This window comes from Penicillium daleae (assembly GCF_028827525.1).
Source record: "Penicillium daleae strain IBT 16125 chromosome Unknown utg000002l_segment0_segment0, whole genome shotgun sequence".
In the NCBI taxonomy this organism is placed as follows: domain Eukaryota; kingdom Fungi; phylum Ascomycota; class Eurotiomycetes; order Eurotiales; family Aspergillaceae; genus Penicillium; species Penicillium daleae.
In genome coordinates this window covers 4,983,959-5,000,825 of record NW_026623150.1, presented here as the reverse complement: position 1 = coordinate 5,000,825, position 16,867 = coordinate 4,983,959, and the positions used below count along the sequence as shown (strand labels likewise).

The following is a 16,867-nucleotide window of genomic DNA, read 5'->3' as shown; positions in this document are numbered from 1 at the left end:
AGACCGGGTCAATCATTGTGTGCCTATGAAACAATCTAGGTTGATTCTAGGCGGCAGTAGTGACAAGGCAGATCGAGAGCATTTAAAGAGTGACCAGTACTTTAGTTAACAATATACTCCGGACCTGTGGCAATGCGTGTGTATAAACCAATAGATAATTGAACTGTATAAAAAGCATGACCATGAAATTATGTCGAGGAATCAGGCTTAATCGCTGCTCTGGCGAAGTACCTCTATATCTAATTTAGGACTGTTCCATATTGCTTTTGTATGGCAAATAGTCGCATTCGTGGAGGGGGTAAAGTATTCATCCGTTTAGGGGTTTCTTTGAGACCCCAAGTTCAATTATCTCATTTAGGATGTCTAATATCAAAGATACACGTAAGTATAATTAATATAATAATAAGAACAAGGTCAATTCCCGATAGACTTGCATAGCCTCGGATCAAAAACCAAGGTCATTTGGGTTTAACTGAGAGTCGTTCCTCCGTAGATATGGAAGAAAGGATGATTTACGCCAGTATTTTAGGCAGCTTCATTGTTTGATAATTTTCCGAAACGGAAATTTTGATTGAACAAAGAAATGGGTCTTTGGTCTGAGTGAAATTGATTGTTTAGCGGGTTACGACCCCGCATTTGTCCAGCATTGCTAGTACTCTTACTAGCGGGTATAACACCGAAACTGGGATTCTTATTTAGTCCATGAGGCAAATATCCCTCATGATTACCAATGCGTACGGAATACCACTGATTCAATGTAACATAGCTTCATAATGCCACCCTTCAGTCCAAGAACCCCACTAGGTCATAGTTCAAAGATTAACGTAATTCACAAGCGAACCGGCCACACAAGCGAGCCGGCCACCCCACCTGAAATTACTCATTCCTACCTACATGACTAATTCAACCAACTACCATGCCACCAATTCGCACTGAATCTTCGCAGAAATCAGCCAATCAGGAGGGCAGGATCCTATTAGCCCTTGACGATATCAAAAATGGCCGTATCAAATCTATTCGCGCAGCAGCGAAGCTATACGGTCTACCTCGTTCTACCCTAGGCGATCGCGCTCAGGGTGTGATTGCACGCGTTGATACACGCGCAAATTCACATAAATTGACTCAATTAGAAGAGGATTCGCTGGTTTAATGGATCTTCTCTATGGATTCGCGTGGTACAGCGCCTAGGCGTGCTACTGTACGAGAAATGGCCGATATTCTTCTTGCAGCGCGTGGAATCACCCCTCCGCCGACTGTTGGTATTAATTGGGTGTTAAATTTTATTAATCGACGTAATGAGCTTCGAACACGCTTCTCTAGACGATATGACTATTAGCGCGCTCTTAATGAGGATCTAAAGGCTATAAAGGGGTGGTTTTTGACAGTACAACGCGCAATTGATAAGAACGGTATCTAACCTAAGGATATTTATAACTTTAATAAGACTGGATTCGCAATAGGCCTTATATCAGCGTAGAAGGTAGTTACGCGAGCAGAATACTATAGTCGGCGATCGATTCTATAACTAGGAAATCGCGAATAGGTCACTATAATCGAAACGATATACGCTAATAGCTATTCGCTACTGCTATATATTATATTTAAGGGCTAGGTTTATATTACTAGTTAGTTTAAATTAAATCTCCCTAGGGATTAGCGGATCGAAATATCGAATAATAGCTAGACTACCGATGAAATTAGCCTACGCTAGCTATAAAAGATCTTTATTCTATGTACTGCTTCGCGCGTACGAGGGCGATTTCGTCTATTAATCCTCGACGGGTATAGTAGCTACCTTATACCTTAATTCGATCGAACCTACGCTAAAAACGATATTATACTACTCTATATACCTTCGTATTCTTTATATCTACTACAACTGCTTAATATTAGGTATTTTGCTATTTTAAAGCGTACGTACAGTCGCTTCGTGAGCGATTTAGCCCGAATAGGCTATAATTATATCGATAAGCTTGATTTTCTAGTAGATTATCCTCGTGCACGGCTAGAAGCTTTCTAGCCGAATATCGTTTAAAGTAGCTTCGTAGCTACTAGCATCGTACTAGTTAATACCGATAGAGTGCTTTCTAAGCTTAATATCTCTCTCCGAACGCCTTTACCACTATTAAGCCGACTAAGCAGCAGATCTAGCTAATTCATACCGAAAATACCTAGAACGGTAGCTCAGCTACAAAAGCAGGCTAAAATAATAAGAGATCTAATAGATCAGCGGTCAAAAAGCCTACTAAGCCCGTTGAAATTAGTGGTTGATCAGATTCTTAAGGGCCATGAAATTGCGCTATATAACACTGCACTACTAGTGAAGGAGAACGCCGATCTACGCGCAGCGAATAAAAAGAAACGTCAAAAGCGCACTCGATCAACTAGGCAGATTGCACACGAAGGGGGCCTATCGATCGAAGAGGGCCTACAGCTAGCTTAGCAGCCAATTCAGCAAATGCAAGCTGATGAGGTAGTATCGCATGAATAGGTCGATCTGCCTAATCAGCCGATTCAACCGGCTAGGAGGGCTCCGCCTACCTGTAGTAGATGTGGAAGAATTGGCCACAGGATTACTTCATGTAAAAATCGTATTATCTAGTTGAATTAATAGGTGTTGGTTGCGATATCCTGTTCAAAAATTTTGTAATGGGGGTGGGTGGCCGGCTCGCTTGTGTGGCCGGTTCGCTTGTGAATTACGTTATTCTAGGCCTTAGCATTAGATAGCAATTGAAATGTCCTAGTTGTAATGTGAGACTTCATGTCCATAACCTACATATTGATGATCTGCATCTGGACCCATTTTCCTTATTCGTAAAACCTATTGGTATTATACCCTGTTATTTAGCCGTGACTTTGGTTATTCCTCGGGAAATCATTCCATCTCTACGTACTATGGTAAAATGCGAATGATTTGGTTCAGTAGTAGAGGGGTAGATGGACCTTGAATAAAGATATCGGTCTCTGATAGTCGCTCGAACGGGTCAGTGAAGACGTCATCCGCCATTCGCCTTGCTGCAGCGGGCATGTCCATAATTGTCGGCATCCACTATCCACATATACAGACACACCAGCAACATGGTTGTGAAGAGGCTCAAAGCCCCTCAAGGACTCCAGTAACTTGCCACACTACTATGAGAGGCTCCGATATCAAGTCGGAGGGACTGAAGCTGTGCAACTAGGATGAAGTTATAACGAATACTGAATGATTTATGAAATTCTGCTCTTGCATGGCGTATCCCTGGTATACTTGCCCGGGCTCTGGAACCGACCAATAGCGACCTCGTCCGTAGGAATATGTGCAGAGTTCATTCATTGAGCTGATGGTATAATCTTTCATGATTCGGGACTTAAGGAGCACTTACAACGGTGAATCATGTGATCAATAGTCCATGGTTGGTTGATAATATAGATATTCGATAGACGTGCCGGCACCTGCCTGTTGCCTGGACACGTAGGGGAAGATTATCCCGTCCACCATCCTCTTTCCTGCTGCAAGTGGCTCGTCCATCCTAAATTGGGAGAACCTCACATCCCTTTATGTAGATAGACCAAAGCATATGGAAGGATAAATTAGCTCAAAGACATCTTGATAACTTCAAACTTGCCACCCTACAGTGAGTTGCTCCGAATAAATCCACGCTGTTAAAGCCTAGCAATTAATCTTGGGTTAATCATGACTGTCACATTGAATAGGCACAGAATAGTCTCACTGGATTTTTATCTTTTCGGGTGATATTCATGGTGTCTGACAACAAGCACACCACTTTGGCCCAAGGCGCCATTCAAGTCAGCCTTGCCGTTGATTTGGCCAATCCGTGGTTAAATTTCGATGGGATATAAAAGTGCCAAGAGACCACGGTTTTAGCCAGATTGAAGTGAACCAATAACGATTTATCTGAGCTCAGGTGAGAGGGTCAGTGCGGTGGTCACACGATGGAGGGTGAGAATCACTCGCTCTCACCCTGATTCTCACCCTGTCTATTGCGCACTCAACCCTTCTCACTCACGCTGATGCAGCGCTTTATACATTGTATTAAGAGTATTGGGGCATATATTTTGTCTAGAGTTGGTTTCTAGTACATACGACCATAGGGTGTGGAGAACAGGGCTTCCCGTCCGCTCAGCCGTACTTAAGCCACACGCCGGCCAGTTAGTAGTATGGTGGGTGACCACATGCGAATCCTGGCTGTTGTATGTTTTTGTTCTCCCGTTTTTGTCATTCGTCTAGGCGGTCGCCCTGAACACCCCTGAAGCGCCAACGTGGCGGCCCTCGGCTAAACTTGCTCTCTCTCTCACCCTCCTTTCTACTCGCACGTAGACCCTAACTTGCTTGTCCTTCATGCCTGAACTGATCTTGATGCGACTTAATCACGTAGAATAGATTCACCGTCGTCGTTACACGTCTGATCTAGCCTTGCCTATCTCCTCTCTAAGGATACAGTGAAGATTCTGACCAGAGAAGAGGTGCAGAAAGAAGTAGCTCGCTTCAATGCAAACAAACATGATTAAAGAGCTGTCCCGTACCAAAATATATGAGGTGTTTCGCTAATCAAAAGAGAATTGAATTGGCTATCTTTTATTCTCCGCGATGGACCAGTACTGTGGAGGGGCCTGGGGCATCGTACCCGTGGAAAGAATCGACGCTCGCGGGTTTATTGGCCAGAAATTGATAAATTCTTCATGTGGTCCACTAGAAAATGCTTGGAGAACGAGGAACCTTGTCATGCGATCGATTAACTTGGCTCGCCCTGGTGCAGTATGCTACTTTATCTGACTGTGACACTGCGACACTGTTTTCGGCTCCGATGCCTCATACCTTTCCGTCTGCTATATGCTCCCACAGGCTTTCGTTTCTGATAATGGGTCCTGCTTCAGGAAAGGTGTAGTGTAAAAACAACGGTACTGTAGCAGTCCTGCGACACCATTTCTGCATCGCCTACAGCTCTTCACCTTGCGATCAGAATCGTCAGTTTCCAGCAGCACCGCAAGCAATGTCTTCGATTTGGAACCTGCGTTCTGTGAGGTCATCCTCGTACGTGATTATCTTGATAGCTCTTGCTTTGTCTCTTTCAAGATCCAGTCCTTGTGTGGGGAGGTGGTGTACGACTACTCCGTGTCGTGGTTTCACCAGCTCAGCCTCGTTACTTAGTTCTTGCAGCCATTGTGTGTTGTTATCGGCAATCTCAGTCGACTCCGGGTCCGTGAATCGGATGATATATCCGCTCCCAGTGGTGCCGATTCCTGCAACATGAACGTCTTGCGTTGAAAGGGCATTCATTAGTACAGCTCTGATATAGGTGTTTGCTTCAGGGGTAGGTAAATATCGGCCAAAGGTGTTGACCGCAGAGACTGGGCATGAATATGCAGTAAAGCTGCTGCTTGAGACGGGGTGGGTGGATGTGGACTCAAAGGACTCGAACAGCTGAACACCATTATACTGGGCTGCCTAGTACAGCCATGCAGTAGCGGTCAAGCTGTTACTTGAGACTGGGCAGGAGGACGTGGACTCAAAGGAGACACAAAGGACTACGGTAGCCGGGCGCCCTTATGCCGGGTAAGCTCTAGCATTTTAGGTATCGCTATTTGGTACCTTTGAGAAAACACCAAGTCAATCTACTTGAAAGGTCAGGAGTAATATCAGTAGAGTTGGCTCGGTCAAAAAGGGCACAGCCTCTAAGCACTGTTAAAGATTTCTCGCACAATTCTAGAATCCGTCCTTGCGCCAAACAGGGCTTCATGGGTCTAAAACCCGTGCTAAAATTCATATCGCAGAAATGCTCGCCTCGTCAAATAACAAGACACAAACACTAAATCACTGGGCTACTTTACTAAGATGCAAGTCTTGAATTCACCTGATGGTATTCGCTATAAAGAGTCAATTCCAATACGCCGGATCAGATGGCGCGACGATTATTCTTTCCCCTCTTGAGAGAAAAACCCGATCTGGCCAGCGATCTTCGCTTGGAGATGGGGCAGAGATTCTGGTGAAATTCTCGAATGCCTTAACTGGAGCCGTCTGTACTTCTGGCTTCACTGCTGGTTCTGTAGGTCGCTTAGCTGGTGTAGGATGTTCCTGCTCAAATCTTTTCGGGTGGTGTTTGCGGAGCAATTCTCGCAGTAACTCCAACGGCCTCTCATTCCAAAATATCTCTGCAAAACGCAAAATAGGCGCAGTGCCTATAAACGGGTCTGCACCATTCTCGATGAGTAGACGAACCACCTTCCCATGGCCGTGGATAACTGCCTTGTGCAGAGCGGCTTGGCCGCCGCTGTCGAGTTTGTCGGGATCTACCCGATTCTTCAAGAGGAGGAGAACGATATCCGCATGACCGTTGGAGGCTGCTGTGCGCAAGGATGATTCTCCGTCTGGAGTTGCTCCGCCCTTTTGGAGGATTTCTGTCACGGCGACTATGTCGCCTTGACGAGAAGCTTCGATTAGCGTTTTCTTTATCTGCGCAACTTTTGGGGGTTTGCTGAGGTGGGTTGTTGGTCGGTGAAGATTGGGGTTTGCTCTTTTGCTTGCTTTTATTTCTCCTTAGTTTAGAGAAGATGTTTCTCAGCCGGGTGAATATTGGCATGATAGAAAAAACGTTGCAGCGAGTGGACCGGATGGAGTGTAGAGTTGAGCAGCCTCTGGAATATTATACGCTCGGTCCGACTTCCCTTCTTGTGGTTGTGCCGCCCGTATTTGGCTGGACTTCTAATCTTTGCTAACTCAGAATGGACAAGTGTCTTGCGCCTCCTCGTATTCCACTTCTTCCGTTAAGAGGAGAAGCAATGGCTTTTTAGTGTCGTTGCTTGTCTTTTGATCAATAAAAGTGGGATAGATTCCGTTGGTTTCGTAGTCCAGTCGCGACTCTTTTGATCCAGTGAACACTCCCGCATTTTCCAATCATGTCTTCGATGCGAGATGCCATCGACACATTTCTAAGTGCCATAAGCTTTCTCATAGAGTCAATTTATGGCGTTGCTATTGGCCTACCTGCATACTTTATCATCAATCCCATTCTCCATCTTCTGGCTCTCCCGTATACTCTTAAATACTTCTCCTCTAACTGGTCTTTACTCTCTTTCGAGACGCAGCCTGCTGAGCTGTATCTTCACCATTTCGAGAGACTTCATCCTGAGTTAATAGAACATGTTCGAGCTGCCTATGCTGCAAGGACGAACAAGCGCCCACCGAGGAAGCTCAAGTTTTGGCCTCGCGAAACGAGTCAAATTATTCTTCCTCTGGTAGTCGCCATTCGAGAGTGGAAGTTCTCTTGCGCCGCCGGTCTCTTCGCGTTACTAGAGGACTGTGGATGGGACCGAACACTCCTGTGGACATTCCTCCGAAATCAAGTGGAAAACGCAGGCTTGGTGTCAGCCGAGGAGAAAATGGCCTTCGCGCGAGTCATGGATGTGGCTTGTTCAAACCGATTTAAGGGCATTCGACCTGCATGGGTACGCTCACTGCAACTGTTACGCAACTGGATGGGCGAGACGGATCGGAGTTCAAAGAAGCAGCGAGTTAAGATAGAAAAGTTGAAGGAAAAATTTGACCCTCTAGGAGTTCCTGTTATTGCAGTGTCTGGGGACCGTATCGACTGGTTGCTGCAACGGAATGTTGTCCTCATCTTGGACCAGACTATTCGGGATGCATCGTATAAGATGAAATACTTTCAACCCATCTGGATCAACGTTACGAATAGCCAGGATCCGGAGAAGGTTTCGAAGAGCTACTGGCAGCAAGTTTCCTTGGATAGGTGATTATGAAGTTCTCGAACTAACTACCATACCCACCATGGTATTAGTTATTGGATAGTCTAGACTGAGACCGGGTGTGCGACGGAACTGTGGTTTCACAATCAGTGCTAGGATCTACAGTATGGTGCCAATGAATCCTGCGACCAGCTTTGGTTATTGTAGAACGTGTTCTGACACATCTTGTGTTCGGGGTTGCTCAAACCCAACTACCAGGCACCTGTCCCAACAGAAAATTTCTCCCTATATTATGCTTGCCTTTCCTTTAAAGAAATAGAGAATTAATTTATCGAAGCAGGTACCCCTAATATATGAATATGATGCGCCTTATGTTTACCACCAGCGCCGTTATTATCGGTGGCTTCGCCAGATACCTTTACATCTTCCACCAACGGCTGCCATCCAACGCAAGGCGCATCGCGGAAAGTTGCCGACTCAACCAAAACCGATAGAGATAGATTCCGTTCTAGGAATATTTTACGAATCTTTAATTTGCAATCCACGATCGTTTCAACGTTGGTCTCGCGCGACGTACTTTCGAAGACGTTTCGATGGAGCAACTTTCCACCAAGGTGGTCCACCATAACATGACTGCTTTTACGCGCCTCCCCCAGGCTCTCGTGATGCGACTTATGTGAACAAATGTAAAATATTGAGATGGTGAATGAAGAACACAATGTGACTGATGAGTGGCTAGTTGATCTTAAACGTGCCTTTACTCCAGGCCACCCTCATGGTCATTTGCCATGTGAACAAAGGAACATCTTCGGGAGGTAGTGCAAGAATGTCGGGGCCTTTGTGTATTGAGGAGGTTCAACAGATTTTGGTCAATATGGGGAAACGGTGAAATTGAACAACTGATCCGAAATATACGGACTACTTCTTTAGTCTACTTAGCCGATTCTTCTTTCTTATATCTAGTCTTCTTTACCACTTGCTTCTACTACTACTCTTCTGACATATATACTCTTTTGTGTGCTTAAGGATCTTATATACTGCGCATAAAATTCAACAGGTACTAACAACTTATTAAAGACATAAAGTATACGGTGGTAGTCCCTCTTAGCCCTTAGGATGACAGTAATTAAGATTTCTAAGTTATTATACTTACTAAAATCTAGAACAGAAATAACTTCGCGGCTTAATCTTTACTTTTAGTTATTTTAAGAGTTTTTATTAATTATTTAGCTAGCGTGTATACTAAGGAGGGAAGCAGGCAGGCTAAATAGTAAGAGACCACTACTAGACGCTCCTAGCGTGTCTTTTGAATTTATCTTTTCTCGCTATCTACATCGGCCGCTCGCGAAATCTTTCCCTGTGCTAAAATATACAAAAGCACGTTTAGGGGCAGGGCTTCACCCCCTCTAGGTAAAGAATATTTAGGTAGATGAAATGCCGCCCGAAGCCGTCTGAAGACCGCCTGAATAAAGCGAGTCGCGCATCACCGAACGATAGGCACTAGGTGAGGTCGGCCATACTTTTGGCTGTTGTATGTTTTCTTTTTTGCCTTTCAGTACCACTGCCCCTGCGGTTTTCACTCTTCAGTACATCAAACCCCTTCAACTGAACGCCCTGAAGCCCCTCCGCTAAACTATCCCAGTAGGTCCAGTAGACCTGCCAAGTACTGCTCTCTACCATGCCTTGATATGGCGGCTGTTTCAAAGTATGCCGGATCCATTCCTGTATAGGTCCAGTCGATCAACCAGGCCTTCCCATGACAGTCGAGGATAATATTGCGTTCATGTAGATCCATGTGACACACGACTAGGCGCGGGAAACTCCCACGAAAATCTGACTGTGATCGGTCTGCAACCCTAAACTCACGGCAGACGGCAAGTCTCTCATCAAACCACGCCTCCATTTCCTCCTTTGAGGTGAAAGGCCCAGCACCATTCTCAGTGACGAAGGTACCTTGGCACACACCGCCGCCAACTGGCCCTGGATGTTCGCTCTCGGTTTGGCGGAGTTCGCGTAGGAAATGGTGTAATTGCTGTTGGATATCATCCCGGCGAGCATCACATAACTTAGGCCAGACTTCGACAAGTAACAAGCCGTCTATGTAACTCATAACGATGAAGCACATACTAGTCTCATCATCGAGATTTCCGTCGCCATATTCCACCCACGCATCGAAAACCTGCGGAAGCCGGATTGTGGTATTCTGGGCCACGAATATCATATTCCTAGCTTCCCAAAGCTTCACGTCATATCCATACTTGACAACAGCATTCACGGAAATTCGGACAATATTGACCCCGCCATTTTCCCATATGATCGGTGAAGAATCTACGGCCTCCAAAATTTGGTCTCTCTTGACTAATTTTATATTTTCTTCAGTGAATGCGTAGGGGCCGTTTGTTTTTTTTGGTCGCCCCGAAGCCCGGGAAACTCAATGGAGGACGATAGAGAATTCACACTAGCTAGCGTGGATTTGAGTTAGTATACTTCAAGACACACCGATGTGGTCGAGTAACATACTGACCTTGATCATCCTGGTAGGCATTTGATAGTAGTTCGATGGACATGGTGCGTGGTGGGCGAGCTCGTAACGCGCTCGTCGTCAAGGCGGCTGGGCGCAGTGAGATCGGAGAAAATAGAGGACGGCAGGCGGTGTAGGTGTTATATAAGAGCTTTCACGACACTATTAAACAGAACTCTTGGTCTCTTAGACCTCTATCTCTTAAAGTAGAGTAAGAAGACTAATTATGGAACGAAAGGTCCTTAATGATACGGCCAGAAGTTTCAGGGAAGCAGAAGTAGATAAATACTAGCTTAAAGACTAGCTAGTAGTAGTATTTCTAGGACGCTAGACTATCGGGGTTTACGTACTTATGTGACGAAAGGATGGAAAAGGGCCGAGTTGGCAACTGGCGACTGGCGAGTATGATGTTTGCCTGGAAGGCCTCATGCGATTCCGAAAGGGGAAATTCCCTGAGAGGACATAAAGGCCCATATCCCACCACGCATCTTCTTCTTCTCTCTTTCCTTCTCTAGACTTGATTCTTTCGCAGACAGTACCGAATTGAGACTTCCGTCATCATCTCGCTTGACTTGTAACAACTTAGTTAGTCTAGTAGATAAATGTCTTAGCTATTCATCGAGATAGATTTACGACTAAATTCCTAGGTTCGTCAGTTCGGCGAGGGTCGGGTGTTCCTCCCCCTATACCGTGCACCCTCCCTTCAGTTTCACTTTCTCTAATAGGCAAGTTGTTACGTTCGATAGTTCGTGCAGTATATATTGACTAAGTGCAAGTGCATAAGTTACCTGAACTATTATTAGGTTAGAAAAACCTAATAAGGTGGCAAACAGAAAAAAAACATACAACAGCCAGGATTCGCATGTGGTCACCCACCATACTACTAACTGGCCGGCGTGTGGCTTAAGTACGGCTGAGCGGACGGGAAGCCCTGTTCTCCACACCCTATGGTCGTATGTGCTAGAAACTGAGTTGAAACAAACAATAACCTACGGAACGAGTTACACCGCCGAGGGACAGCTCAACCTGCCCCTTCCCAATCCATCAATATTTCATCTCACGATTCCAGTACTGTAGTCTGCATTTGCCCCCCTGTATACTGGGTCAGGTCAGTTTAGCTGGCCTTGATAGGAATGCACATGCCGCATTATGCATCATATGGTTTGACCTGTTCCTGTGACGATTCCCGCCTATATATATCTATGCTTACCGCAATATGGGTGGGCTATACCAGCTTAAAAACCCATATTAATTTGATAATCACTCCACCATCTCTCTCCACCCATCGATAGGCTAGAGACCGGTACAGGCAACTCGAATTGACTGAGCAGAGAACTTGCTGGACGGAGTGCGCGTGACTACTCTCTTCGCCTCCGGTAGTTGGCACCGCTAGGCCTAGGGGAGCGCAGTAGGTGTTAGAGAGGAAGGGCGCTAATTCCTGTCACCGGCACGCTTTAGTCTATAACACCACCGGGCTACATGTCCAACTCTGATTCGTAGCTCGTGATAAGGGAGATAAAGGAGATTGGTTAGGTTTTACACACACCACGAAGGAAACACCAGTCCACGAGCCCCTACAGTGAAGACAATGAGAAGCTGCCGTCGTATAAAAACATTCATGATGCAACAAGTCTATTCTATCTCCCCCTCTTTTAGCGGGCAAACAGGGCCGGAGCACAGGACATACCAATACACTAAGTTACACAAAGACAAAGATGGGACCAACGACGTAGGAGCGCAGAACGGGGGAATGAATATGCGGAGAAGATCAATGACAGAGAGGAGAAAATGTAGCGCGGGATTCTCCAATCAAGGCAGAGAAGGCGGGAAAGGGCTTTTGATATAATACACGCCCCAATTGAGAACACCGCGCACATTATAGAGAAGGAATGAGAAGCGTCAAACGAGATGCATGGGTCTGGCGTGAAATCATTTGGCTTCCTTGTCCTGCTGCTCAGACTCGAAGTGGGCCTTGGTGAGCAGGCTCTCGCCCTCGGCCTCAGCCTGCACATTGGTGGGAGCAGCGGCGTCACCTTCGGCGGCGGGGACAGGCGCAGGGGCATCAGTCTCAGGCTCGTCATCTTCCAACTCGGCGCCGTACACGTCAGGGTGTTGCCGGAAGCAATCTTGCATACCCCTATGGAACTTGTTAGCATGGACGTCATCAGTGCCAAGATCAATCTCGATTCAACATACTTGAACTTCTCAATGCACTCGATTCCCTTGGGCTCCTCATCCGAGTACACGAAGCAGGAGAATGCTGCCCTGAACTCCTCTCCGCAAGGGCCGTGGGCCATGCCGCCCAGGCATGGGCAGTCCCAGTTGATCTCACCAGTCTCCGGGTTGAACGCAGCAGACTCGGGGGGCTCTTCTGAGTCAATTCCAATCTGGGGGTTCACCTCCACAGCAGCGGGCTCGGGGGCAACAGCCTCCGGGGCAGGCACATCGGCCTTCGGCTGAGACCGGACAGCAGCCTTCTCTTCACGGATCTTGGGGGTGATGGAGTCGAGGGTGGGGAGGGAAGAATCTTCGGCTTTCTCATTCTTCGATTGGCTGATAAGGGAGACTGTACGTAGATGGCGAGGTTAGCATTGATCCAATATTCAAGGTAGCCATTGACCCGACAATGCGACAGATCCCGGTTTTGCATCTCGGGTGCGGAAGGAAGATGGAAACGAGCAGCGGCATGACATACAAGAAGGCTCTTGAGCAAAAGCACTGCTCGTGTTGTAGTAGTAGATAGCACCACCTGCCAATCCTAGCCGAAGAAAAGTGTTCTTCCAGCTTCTCGATCTCGAGGTCGGACCAGCAGTGCTTATCAATCGAGTGTTTGCTGGGTAACGGGCCGCGACAGCAGGCGCGCGAGCAAGCGCTCGGGCGGCGGGACGGAACATGATGCAGAGGAATGAGAGTAAACGGCCGATGTGAGACCAAGACCGAGATCGAGACCGCGAATGACCCCGGGGCGCGAGAGAAAAGAGCGGGAGGGAGAAGCCGAAGCCGCGGACGGAGAAGTTGGTGGAAAGAGAAGTGGATTTCGGCCTGAGGCTTTGGCATTCGGCCAGTCACGTTGCGCGGAGCCGAGTTACACGCGACTCAACGCTTCGACGGCTACGCTTGAGCTCTGCGATATTCCGACAGTACTCACTTGAGCCTCGACGATCCCAGCTGACTCGAGCTTGTTCTTCTCTGCATTATGGAGTGGGATCCGAGTCGCTTCTTCCGGCCTGAAGGGAGTCCTTCGCCCTATGCGCTGTTGGTACTGAATCAGCCAATCAACGAAAAGGCCTTTGGGGCCCTTAGTGAACACGGTGAGACCCCACTAGAAGAGGATTCGAGGTTCTGTTCATATATCAATTATCATACATGCATATAGCCGTGGGTCAAGTCTAACAGGGAGGAGGACTGACGTTTCATTTCTACACAGCTTCTTACATTATATGTGCCGATGGCGGGGCTAATCGGCTGTACGACATGATGAAGATTCTCGGGAAAGAATCCACCGAGGTAAGAAACCATTGTCCTGACAGAAGTGTTGAATCATCGGGTACATAGAGAATCAGTCAGGCCCTTTGAAGCAATATTCGAAGCACGAAACCCTACCTGTTGCCTCTGATTATCAGGATCAATTGTTTATATATATGCTGACCAGCGGCGCAGCTCCCGGATAAAATCGTGGGCGACCTCGATTCCATTCTGCCGTCAGTACGACAACACTACGAGGGCCTAGGGGTACCCGTCGTGGAAGATCCAGATCAATATTCGACAGATTTCACAAAGTGCCTCAAACACCTCAACAGCCAAGCAACAGGGATCATCACATCTCCGCGACGCCAGAAGAGGAAATCTCCCAGCACAAGCCAGGAAAATGCCGCTCCAATCACGCTACCATCTCAATCCAGTCTCGAGATTGTCATTCTCGGCGGTCTAGGTGGACGCGTCGACCAGGCCTTTTCCCAAATCCATCATCTCTACTTGATGACGCAGACACAGCGAGCGATACGCGAATCCCAAGAACCCAACCCCCACGACGGGAAACAGAAAATAGGGTCTGGCGCGGGTGGAAACCTTTACCTCATTTCGGAAGAAAGTATCACGTTCGTTCTACAGGAGGGGAAGAATATTATCTATACACCAGCCACGAACCGCCCAGATACCGAGGTTTCACCAGACCAAGACTCAACCGCTAAGGAGAATCAATCGCCCTTGAAAAGGGAACGAGACCAGGAGACCGGTACAGAGATGGAGTACTTTTTCGAAGAGAACATTGGGATCATCCCCCTCTCAGCTCCGGCGTCGATTACCACCCAGGGTTTTGAATGGGATGTGGAGGACTGGCACACCGAGATTGGAGGCCAACTATCTACGAGCAATCACATCCGTGCCGACAAGGTCGAAGTGTCGACATCCGTGCCCGTGTTGTTTACAGTGGAACTGGCACAGAGACTAAAGAGGGCCCAGTGATCTTACGCGGACTAGAAACCTTACATGGAGGAAGATAGAAGGTGTCAAACGTTTACTATACTGTCGATCGAACGGATACCCCCGCATAGATTCAATCCATGAACCAAACCGCATTTGAAGAAAAGGTCCAATGTGGAACGTGAAAAGGGGGTGCACACGGGAAAATTGATGAACCACCAAGAGCAAACCAATATCCAAAATGGAATTCCAAAACCCAGGCGCCTCCTCTGGCTGAACGAGAGACCAAGAAGATAGAAAGGTAATCCAAAACAGGAAAGAAAGGACCTGAAAAACAAGCCAATATCGCATATCGCATCATCGCATATCCCAAACAAACAACTAAGACTCGATCCGTGAATCGCAGACATTTAAAAGCAACAGTGAAACAAACCACAGAATCCCATAGTCCAACATGAGGGTAGTAGCAAGCCACAACACGCCTCCAACATTCCGAGGATATCAGCCGAGAGGGGGAAAATGTACTAAATAACACCACTAGAGCAAAGGGAGGGGGGAAAGCAAAGGGAGGGGGGAAAGCAAAGGGGAGGGAAATAACAACCGCACGAAAACAAGAAATTCACATCCGACACCACCTCGTTAGAACCGTTCCTTATCCTCATCTGCAATCGTCAAAGGCAGATAGCCTGTACAGAACAAGGCAGAGCCTGACTATACCTACGAGCGGCGTAGAATAGCCTCGTAGAGTGCGCCGATCACGCCGATGGCGGCACCTGTCCACATGCCGTAGTAGTTGCCGGGAATGGCAGTGTTGACCTGCTCCAGGGCAAGATTGCTATACAGGCCCCAGAAGGAGAAGCCCTGAACATACACCTTCCACACAAGCAACGCCTTGGCGATGTTGAAGGTAAGGGGGGTCGAAAGTGCCCGAGGAAGCCGCTGAGCGACCCCGGCGCGCACCACCGCCAGTAGCAGCGTGCCAGCTCAGGTTGAAGAAGTAGGCGGCGATCAAGGGGAGGACCAAGTTAGTGAGGAGCCACAGGGTGAAGGGAGCCCAGAAGCCTGGGGTCACCAGACGGAACAGATCGGGGACCTTGATCGGGATAGTAGGAGTGTGCAGGGTAGGGTTGGCCTTGATAGTGGTCAAGAAGCGGTTGGGCAGCTCTTCGGATATAACAGTGTAAGCCTCGACAAGCACGACGAGAGCCTCGATCGCGAAGAGGCTGCTCAGGTTGGCGCGCAGCAAGTGCGTGCGCTCCGTGACACCAGATGAGGTCCAGGCTTGCTCGAGACCCTCGCGCACGCGCGTGGTTTGCCGGTCAATCGCGTCCGTCACCTGTGCAGGGGATGGAGGCACGTCGAAGGCCGCGCGAACGCGGCTTGTAGAACGGCGCACCACTTCGCTGGGCGAGACGGGAGACTTGGGCGACTTGCGAGTTGATGGTTCCTCGGAAGAACTGTCGCAAATGGTTAATATGATAATCGCATGGTGATGGATCTGTCGCATGCGACGCGCTGTTGAGCTCCAGCGCGATGGTGGTACTTACGTTGCTTCCTCCTGCTTCTGCGCGTTGGGCTTGCGGCCGGGTGTCTTCTTCACGGTGGGGGTGATCTCGACCTTGGCTTCGCGCTTGACGGGCGATCCTCCACGGGGAGGCGCCGACAGCCGCTTGTAGTAATCGGCCAGAGACTTCTCCCCGGAGAAAATCGCGCGATTGCTGCTCAAGTGCTTGTCCAGCGCGACGGCGAGTTCATTCTTGTTATAGTCGGAGAAGCTGCGAATGCGGCAGCAAGCGAGGGTCAGCGCTGGATACGATACTGCAATGCGACAGCGCGCGTGGGATATCGCAGCGCGAGCATGTATACATACTCTTGAAGATCGGTTTTCTCTGCAAACTCGACCAGCTCCGGCTTGCGCAGCTTGTTCAAATAGGGAAGGCCGCTTGACATGGTGGATTTGGATGGATAAGGATCCGGGTCAATGCGGGCGGACGTTCTGATGGGATGCAATAAAGGAACTTTATCCAAACACTTCGACCATCAAATGACGGGCGGATAAAAGGAGTAATCTGGGGGTGGTAGAGTAACAAAGTAACGGATTGTAAGATTGTAATGTTTCGAAGCGGGAGGGGAAAAGGCAAGTACAGATGCAAGGGGAGGAGGGGAATTGAATGGGGAATTGTTTACATGCGGATCGCCAAAACAAAACACGCTAGCGCG

The 16,867-nt window shown here is 48.0% G+C and overlaps 5 protein-coding genes across 5 annotated transcripts; 2 read left to right on the top strand and 3 right to left on the bottom strand.

Annotated features, from left to right (window-relative positions):
- Positions 1–6,897: 6,897 nt before the first annotated feature.
- Positions 6,898–7,752, top strand: N7458_002716 (uncharacterized protein; the record flags this gene model as incomplete). Its single annotated transcript, XM_056906099.1, has 1 exon — positions 6,898–7,752. The coding sequence occupies one exon, from the start codon at positions 6,898–6,900 to the stop codon at positions 7,750–7,752; it is 855 nt and encodes a 284-aa protein (XP_056770206.1).
- Positions 7,753–9,337: 1,585 nt separating this feature from the next.
- N7458_002715 (uncharacterized protein) lies at positions 9,338–10,271 on the bottom strand (the record flags this gene model as incomplete). Its single annotated transcript, XM_056906098.1, has 2 exons — positions 9,338–10,062; positions 10,229–10,271. 2 exons carry the CDS (start codon positions 10,269–10,271, stop codon positions 9,338–9,340), a joined length of 768 nt encoding a protein of 255 aa, XP_056770205.1.
- Positions 10,272–12,154: 1,883 nt separating this feature from the next.
- Positions 12,155–13,119, bottom strand: N7458_002714 (coiled-coil-helix-coiled-coil-helix domain-containing protein; the record flags this gene model as incomplete). The annotated part of the gene is made up of 3 exons (XM_056906097.1): positions 12,155–12,362; positions 12,422–12,791; positions 12,921–13,119. The coding sequence occupies 3 exons, from the start codon at positions 13,117–13,119 to the stop codon at positions 12,155–12,157; spliced, it is 777 nt and encodes a 258-aa protein (XP_056770204.1).
- Positions 13,120–13,421: 302 nt separating this feature from the next.
- Positions 13,422–14,689, top strand: N7458_002713 (thiamine diphosphokinase; the record flags this gene model as incomplete). Its single annotated transcript, XM_056906096.1, has 3 exons — positions 13,422–13,536; positions 13,653–13,732; positions 13,886–14,689. The coding sequence occupies 3 exons, from the start codon at positions 13,422–13,424 to the stop codon at positions 14,687–14,689; spliced, it is 999 nt and encodes a 332-aa protein (XP_056770203.1).
- A 675-nt stretch (positions 14,690–15,364) lies between these two features.
- On the bottom strand, positions 15,365–16,597 carry N7458_002712 (uncharacterized protein; the record flags this gene model as incomplete). The annotated part of the gene is given in 4 exon segments (XM_056906095.1): positions 15,365–15,508; positions 15,519–16,170; positions 16,195–16,422; positions 16,518–16,597. 4 exon segments carry the CDS (start codon positions 16,595–16,597, stop codon positions 15,365–15,367), a joined length of 1,104 nt encoding a protein of 367 aa, XP_056770202.1.
- Positions 16,598–16,867: the final 270 nt, after the last annotated feature.